This window comes from Coloeus monedula (genome assembly GCF_965178545.1).
Source record: "Coloeus monedula genome assembly, chromosome: 1".
Classification (NCBI taxonomy): Eukaryota; Metazoa; Chordata; class Aves; order Passeriformes; family Corvidae; genus Coloeus; species Coloeus monedula.
This window is the reverse complement of record NC_138781.1, coordinates 32789857-32798934: the sequence shown is the minus strand read 5'-3', so window position 1 is coordinate 32798934 and position 9078 is coordinate 32789857. Positions and strand designations below refer to the sequence as shown.

At 38.5% G+C, this 9078-nt stretch overlaps 1 protein-coding gene across 1 annotated transcript; it reads right to left on the bottom strand.

Moving 5' to 3' along the window:
* Positions 1-919: 919 nt before the first annotated feature.
* FAM221A (family with sequence similarity 221 member A) lies at positions 920-9078 on the bottom strand (the record flags this gene model as incomplete). The annotated part of the gene is made up of 7 exons (XM_082277262.1): positions 920-982; positions 2709-2797; positions 3447-3557; positions 4375-4581; positions 6623-6813; positions 7278-7451; positions 9023-9078. 7 exons carry the CDS (start codon positions 9076-9078, stop codon positions 920-922), a joined length of 891 nt encoding a protein of 296 aa, XP_082133388.1.

Below are 9078 nucleotides of genomic sequence, written 5' to 3'. Positions count from 1 at the left end.
TATTTTCCTGCCCATTACCTTTGATACAACCTATGTTGCCACAGCTGTGAATATGGACAAAGAATACAAAAGCACATCTTGAGATGATCCAGTCTTTGTTGGGTTAGACAGGATGAATCTGTTGGATAAATAAGTTTGTACCAAACAGTATGCAATTGTTGCTTTACATGCTATAAATAATATATCCATTTCCACTTAAGGTTTTCAGAAGTTTAGTGTAATAATTGTTATGGACAGTGACAGACAAAAAGAATTGGGAGAATTGTATCACCAAAGAGATCTGGGATAAAGTATACCAGCAAGATCCCTTCAAGTAGCTCATAAGTGTGGAAACGGGTTTGCAAGTGTACAGAATGACTTTTTTTTTAATATTTATATGGTGGTAGGAACAGAGACTGCAGAAGTGTGAGAGAAGACGGGTATGTTTGAATTTTATGTCAAGGCAATGAAATCAACAGAAAGGGGGAAAATATTTAAAGAAAATATTAAATTGTCAGTATTAACAGAACAAATCTCACCACATAAAAATCCATAAGAAAGATAAGTTTAAAGGACTCTACAAATAAAGAAAATATATAATGAAAGTCTAAGAATAAGACATATCTTTTCTTTGCCCTCCTACAACCTAATATTTAAACACAAGGTTGCTCTCTCAGACCTTAAATAACAGTTCTGCAACTCTCTAAATACGCTTCTCCATTCTCAAAGAAATATCTGTGTAACAGTTCTGGAGATTAGAAACACATTGATTAAAGAAACCAATTTTATTACAACAAGATAATTTTAAATTAATTTCAGCAAAGGAACAAAACAACGGAATAAATAAATAAATAAATACAAGTATGCGGGGAGGCACAGAGAAAGATACTCAATGTAATAATGAACAATGTGCCAAATAATAAATAAATATTTATTAATCTCATGGCTTCTTTGATGGCACTGGATTCCTCTCATTCCGTTTAGCAGCTTTCTCCATTTTCAGCTGTAACAAAAAAAGACACCAGCAGTGGTTCAAACATTGATTTGCAAGCTGGCTAGCAATGCAATATTAAATTTCTACATTCAGCCACAAATTTTCCGGGGTGATACATGCAGTGGACAAAGGTACACAACATTGTTATCCCAACCTAGCACTGCTTACATTTGTACCACAGGACAAAGCAGCACTTGCATGGCGCTGCAGCTCCTCCCTATTGAAACCAGGGCTGCCTTATCTCTGATAATGGCAATCTAGGGATTTAAGAATCTCTCAAGGCCAGTGTCTCTCACAAATGTTCACGGGTTTATCTCTATGTCAATGAAAGGTAGAGCAGTTTTATTGCAGATGTCTAACAGACTCAGCTAGACGAACCAGCACACACAAAACCGCACAGGAACGGAGCTGAACCTTCATCTCAGTGTTTCCCCGCTGACCCACAATGCCATGACTTCCTCTTGTAAGATCTTTCCTACACAGCAGGCTCTTACAGCGTGGTAAAATCTATCAACACGTACATGTCCCACTCTGCCACTTCTGTAGTAAGACTATTAATCCAAACAAATGTATCTGTTGGTTTTAGAAGCTACGGTTTTTCTCAAGTATTGTTACACTAGTAAATGAAATCATATTTAGAGCAATTATATAAAAAGGATGTGGAGACTTTTGCATCTCATCTAACACACATGCTGCTATCAAAAATGCAAGAAAAAAGAATTAATATGCTTTTTCCTACCATAAAATAAAATCAAAAGGAAACAAGACCTCATTCAGCTGTCTAAAAATGAACTCACTGCTAAGAAAATGTTGTTGGTCTACACAGAAATGCATTTTAAACCACTTTTCCCTATTTGGAGGCTTGAGGTTTTTATCTAAAATTCCTACAACCTTTTGCAAAGAAAATAAAATCTTGGGAGAAAAAAGAAACAGACAAATTTGAATTCGATGTTTTCTATGAACCAGTGTAATATTTGTAACATCCGTCCATATTTTTGCAATTATTTACAAAACAAAGAAAATTATTTAAAATTTCACAAAGCTAGAACAGCCTTCTCCTTTACAAACACCTTGCTGCAAGCCAGCAAGCAAAACAGCAAAAGAGTTTAGATTTTAAAAGTTAATTCTGCATCATTGCCTTACGAAAGAATTCATAAACAGTCGAGACATACTTCAGCTGAGATGGTGGAGCTAAAGGGCTAATGTGCAGAAAGAATAGGTATTTAAACATGTGAATAACCTACACTGCAGGGCATTTAAATTGAAGGTAGTCAGTGAGGTGGAGGAGGCACCTGTAAGTGAGTGATACAGATCATTTACCCTATCAGATTTAGCCAAATTTACGCAGACATTCATTAAAAAAAAAGGAACATTATAAAGTTTTAGAACCGAAGTAGCAAACACACAGTCCTAAATGTCACTGGGGAGTTTCCATGAGTCTGCACTGTTGTTTCTTTTTGCCACATAGTAAAATGTTTTGGTTTTCTGTAATAGAGAGTTACCTCAATTAAAATCTGCCTGGTTAAGGTAAATGCTATCCCACACATGACTGATCTCTGAAATCCTGTAATAGCTCATAACTCTATTTAAAAATTTATGTTAAGAAGCTAGCTTTCTCAGGAATTGAGAAGGAATTATATGATGCATTTATATGCCACTTAAATAATACATTTCGCAGTTTTAGATATCCTCTTTGAAAGTGTATTTAAATTAAGCAATAAATGTAGTAACTTGCCCGTTCCTGATAACGTTTTTCAAAGTAAGCCATGTCATCAGCTTCTGATTGTTTTCCATGAGAAACTTGCCCTGTGGCCCTTGAACTACCTGAAAAACAAAACATAAACAAAAAACAAAACCCCTTTTTTCATTAATGATACTTGCTATTCCATTAGTTGTTTTACATTTGGCAAAACCCATTTAAAATGGGAACTCAGCTTTACAGGCAAGCACAAAACCCAGCAACTGGGACCAAAGAGAAACCTTTTTAGTCTAGGCTTGCACCTATTATTAATTGTCTTAAAGGAGTTCAACAGCTATAGTAATTGCTAACTTGTTGTACTAAATAAGGGACGTAAGTGTAAGTGATCCACAATCCCACGTAGAAAAAGCTTGCTGGCAGATGGCAGTTTCACAGGTGTGCTGAATATGTACAACCCATTCAGACATGATGAACTTCTAAGAGGAATTAAGAATTTTAAAAATTGATCCAATGAATACATGACACCATTAATGGAAAAGATAACAAACCCTAAGAAAAAAATAATTTAAGGCAAAAAAACACATCACAAGCAAAAATAGCAAGGATTAAGTTATTCTAAGCATTTGAAGTACATGAATGTCATACTAACTTATCACATAGCAAGGCTTCAATACTCATTTTAATGCCCTGAGCATCTTTCAATTCATTAATAAAATCAATTAACTTTATATTAAATTCTTTTTGTATAACAGTATTATCCTACTTATACATCACCTGCTATTTGCGGCATGGTTTGAGCAGAACTCGAAGGCCCCTGAAATGCTTTTAGAAATGGATGATCCGTGCTAGTAATAGGGGCTTCTAAAAGTGCAGCAGAAGGACCACCTGTTAGAAAATAAGTTGAATGAAAACAATAATTAACTCCAGGAGATATAGTCCTAATACACATGATGGGGTCAAAACAAGGTTACAGATTCATATCTACAACTCTCAGCACAGACCCCATAAACTAGAGTTAACAAAAGCATTACAAGGATGGCTTCAAAAGGAGTGAAAAGCTTTGTTTCTTCAATTACTACAGTAATGTTGTAGTTTCTAAACTTCAGACAAATCCAGGAATCCAGATCAGAATTTTAAAAATAAATAATGTGTATGTGGCAATAATAGATAAAACAGTATTTCAGGACAAAATGTGCGTTATTAAATGACACAAAATCACAGAGCAGAAAAAGTGTCAAGACCAACTAATGTGTCTGTTAAAAAGTTCTACCAATTACCTCATTTTTTTTATGCTGAACAGCTATTAACCTTTGAGTTTGAAAACAAAAATGCTGTAAATATATAACCAAGAAATACCTGGGTAGTATTAGGCTAAAGGACTAACATAAATAGAACGTGGAAGTATTAGGTTACAGGAAGTATTAGAAGTTAGAGGTTCTTTCTACAGATGTGCTGCATTTCAACCAGAAGCAACTAGGTTGAACACCAGAATTGCTGAAAAAGAGTTTTTTATCAACTCACTACAGGGAGTGGGACAACTTGATCCCTTAACACCTGAGGACAGCTGGAAAGGAACAGTCTTTCTGCAGTCCTACTCCTATTGATCCAATTTGCCTTCAAACTTTGAAAATCTATTTTGATGTAGTACTTTTCAAAACTTAGGTGGGGAATTAAAATTTCACCTCAGGTCAGCTGCACATACCTATTCCACTGTCATCAAGCCTCATGTAGCCTTCTGCGAGAGAACTAAAACCAGTTAGTCCTCCCATAGCAGCGTAAGGAACATCATGCCCCACAGGCTTCCCTTGGGCTAAGCGCTCCTCTTTTGTTTCCACGACTGTTTCATGAGCATATGCTGGCTGACCACATGCACAGGTAAAGCAGCTATGAAAGCCTGAGCACCTGGAACCTAAGAAACAAAAAATGAGTGAGACGGTGATGGAACTTGAGCATCCAGCTGTATGAAAAGACCGTACAAAAGAGAAAGGAGGACTCTTGGGATTAGATCATGAAGGCCATCCAGTGGCAGGCTCTTACTGGGACACGTTTCAAGCACCTCTAAGGATGGAGATTCTGCCTCTCTGAGCAGCCTGGACCAGTGCTGGATCAGAAATTTCTTTTCTGATATCTAACTGTATTTCCTATGTTGCAACTTGTGTCCATTGTCATTAGCAACACCCCTCTCCATCCACTTACAATGAATAAAAGGAAAAGAAGTTCTGACACTGGGTAAAGCTGACAACCTGCCAGCATTTTGGCACCATTCCCTCCAAAGGTGTATAGCATGTGTCGATGTCGCATGGCTAAGAAACTTCATATCACAATTTATTACAGAAATCACAATTTAATTGTCTTTTAAAATTAGCAAAATTTTCTCAGTAGCAAATAGAGACTGTGGAAGCAACAAAACAGGTTCTATATAAGATTATCATTAGACTGACTTTCAGGGGTTTTTTAAGCTTACACAGCCACAGGATGTAACTGAAATATTTATACAAATGTCATGGAACATTCAGAAACAGAGTGAAGTGACGTGTCTGCTCTAGCTACATCTAAAACCGTCATCAAAGCCCCTCTGGAGCAATGTGACCAGTAAATTGAGGAAGTGATGTTGCAAATGTTTCATTATTCAAATTACCCTGCTTCCAACTCACAGTTCATTTTGTCGAGCACCAGGAAAGATTTCGTTTAAGTCTTGTGCCATATGTTGATCACATTTTTGGAAACATTAAAGGTTTTTTCATATTATTTTGGGTACTCCTCAGAAACAGAACTCTGTGTTTGGACACAGAACACAGTATATGCAATATATACAGAGCAACAAGCAGTTAAGGTTTTCAGTTATAACTTATCTATCATATTAGATTTATCCACGCTGGACAAGACTAATATCATTATATTAAAACAACACAAGTCCAAAAGAGAAGCAATTCTTGGCACTTCGCTAGGAAATCTGTGAAGCCCTCAGAAGTGTCTGGTATTTTTGAGGAACAGTAAACAAAAGGCATTATATATATTAATATTGAAAACACTGTGTTCTATGGATTCAGCCTGAATAATCCAGCTGCATATTTAAGATTTTCACAGTACTTAGGGCAAATTCTTGAAAGGCTGTCATAAAGGTATTCTATGGTTTATTCTGTGGGATATGATGCTCAACCAGCAAAAGTTGCTTACAGTTTTCTCTGTACAAAATAGAGACATTCCATGAAAGAAATTTAGTAACAGCACAGAATTCTAGCAAAAAAACCCTCTTCATCTTATGTAATTTGAGGTTTCAAACTAAAACATCTTTGTGCTTTATTTATTTCCTGTGGTTAATAATTACTGCTGTTTCACTACATTAACCTCAAACAACTGTAGTAAAAAGCTTCCTCTTAATCCCTTCTCTAAGATCTTGCTGAAACTCCATTTCCATTTGCATTTCTGGACCCACAATGTATATACTCATGAACTGCTTTGTTAGAGTGCTAGCATTAGTATTATTTGGGAACAGAGTACTACTTCCTGCTGAGTTGAGAGAAGATATAAAAATATATTAATGTTATAGTCAAACTAGGCAATAGAGGAATGAAGATCAACACTTCTCTCTCTCAAATTACCAAGTTCAGGTAGAAAAGGCACGGGCATGCAGCTGGAAGTGACAAACTGCAAACAGGGTGCTTTCATGTTGTGTATCTTCAGGCATCCGTCTCCATAAGCACTATCTGAAGCATTCAGAGATTTAAACTCCTTCACAGGACCTGAGGAAACTAAGGATGTTGTCCTAAACCCTCCTGTGCAAAAGCTGCTGTCTTCCTTCCCACTTCTCATCCTTCCTCAAGGATGAAAACGCACATCGGTGACAAGTGCAGCACACACCCAACACCCGGGGCAGAACATAGATCCCTCACATGCTGTTCCTGTTGAGTTTCCTGGCAAAGGGTGCTGCAAGCCCAGCAGTAACTTACAGGAGTTACAGGGAAACCCAGGTGCTGCACTGTGCTGATCAGCGAAGTGTTTGCAGCGGCAGCGGGTGGGCTGGGTGCCATTCAGGGGCACAAACTGGTAGGACTGGCACGGGCAGCGTTTCACTCTGCAAGGCACACAGATAGGCCGCTCTTTGGGAAGCACCTCATAGTCAGTTTTGTGTTGTTTATACCTGTAACAGGAAAAATAATAACTTTTATAACTTTGTTAGCATTTATCAGATAGCTAACTGAAAGGCTTATAATTTACTTGACAAGTTTGGTTTTGAAGCAGTTTTAATTATATTGTTAATTGTTAATTTTCAATTAAGTGCATAACATCAGGTGCTTTTACATCTATTCTTTATATAAATACCACATATCCTTATGTTTCATTTTGAGAGCACTACTATAATCAATCTGATCTACATTAACTCATGCCTTACAGCTGAATTTATTGAGACTACAAAATCATTTTGGTCTCAAAAATATATTGGCATTTACATTTACAAACAGTTCTTACTATTTAAAACCTAATTTTCTCAAGCCTTAAACCTTAAATAAACTTGCCTATGTGCTACTGTAATGTGTCTGGGAATATTTCACATTTTCTTGATTTTTAAAAATATTGAAGTGTAAAAGAAGGGAAACTACCCACCGGTGAGTGCAAAAGCACAGTGTCTCTGGTCCTACAAGCTTACAGTCCATACCAGTTGGTGATCTCCAGCTGACGTACAACCTGTTCTGTAGCCGAGCTGGTAATACTTTTCTTTTGTACTCCTCGTATTCCTCAGGAGAAAAGAGCTTTCCTCCATCATCATCACCTACAATTCTGTATACACGACATGAAAAAAGCCATAAGAAAATGAAGACAATAAAAGTAGGTTTCTCCAGATATTTTTTTTCAAATAATATATAGCAGCACTTCTTCTGTAAATGCAAAATAAATCTTTTATTTCCTATTACTGTTCTAATAATTTAACAGACCTATAGCTGATTTTTAGAGAATATTTTTTGAATAATGCTCTTTTAAAAAATTTGTTCTGATGGACTGAAAACCAGTTCTAAGAGAAAAGGAAAAAATTAATACAGCAAACTACCAACGGTTCTTTTGGCAAAAAAAGCAATGAGCATCAAGGGTCATGTAGCCAGCCAACCCTGCCTCAGACTTCTTGACTAACCTCTGACAAGCCACTTCACTCATCTACTCCCAACTATACTGCAAACTTGTATCAGGAGATTAATCTTAGTATAGTCTGAGTATTCAACTGCAAGCAGGTAACCACACTGCCACCAAAGCAACAAACAACACATCCAAGCTGTCTTCTGATTTGCAAGAAGACTATGCCAGTTTCTGCAGCTGAAGTTGGTGGGAGCTGTACCCTCAGTTCAGACAGGCCCATTTGTTAAAGCTATCACTATGTTCAAATTCAAGGGCAATGAATAGCTGGAACTCTGGAGCAGCATCCAAATTCTGCATTTATGGAAACAATTAATGACAATACATAAAATACGTAAAATAGAGTTGAGACTTAACTGCAGCACTTACCTATGCTGAAAGTGATTTTAATAATGTCTGTAAATATTTCAGTTATTCTTTCTTGGATATGCTAAAACACACTGAATGAGTGATTCTTTGCCAAATATTCTGTGGATTTGTGCACTGCCAGCACTGTGCAGCACCAGAATAATGTGCCAACACGTTATCATTTGCATGTCAACCCAGCCAACACCCACTGAATCACTGCACATCTTATGTAAGAAATACCACTGTGCTTTCCTCTCGTGTTTTACTCAAGGTTTTCCTAAACTAAATTAAGACTTCATCTCAGCACAATGACTGTGTTTATTTTTGTTCAGCCTGTCGAGAGGACTGCTGACAAGATTAGCAAAGACATGCAGCAGTATAAGGGATTTATACAATGCAAAACTTGGAATTCGTGATGCACAGAAGTCCTTGTATTCTGAAAGAGCAGTACGGCTGGCAGATTATCAAATATTGGCTTGGATCGGACGGGACCTTAGAGACCACCTAATTCCAACGCCCCTGCCGTGGGCAGGGATGCCACTAGCAGACCAGATGGCCTCTCACAGCACATCGCACAGACACGCTGCCGGGCGGGCCCGGATGAGAGGGACGATGCGTGACTTCACTGCTGACAGCCAAGGTTTGCAGCGTGTCCTCTCCAGGGCACACCAGCCACGGCAGCTCCGACTGCGACACTGAACGGCGGCCGCTGCGTGTGGCTCAACGAAGCCGCCGCAGCCCCCGAAGCAGCCAATTCAGGAGGGCCGGGGGCGAGCACGCCTCCCGCAGGAATCGCGACACGGCTGCCGCCGGCACCCTTGGGCCGGCTGGAAGCGCCCGGCCCCCGCCCCACCGCGCCGCCCCTGCGCCCTCACCGCCGGTACTCCGCGTACTCCTCCAGAGCCTGCGCATCCACCTGCAGCCGCTCCAT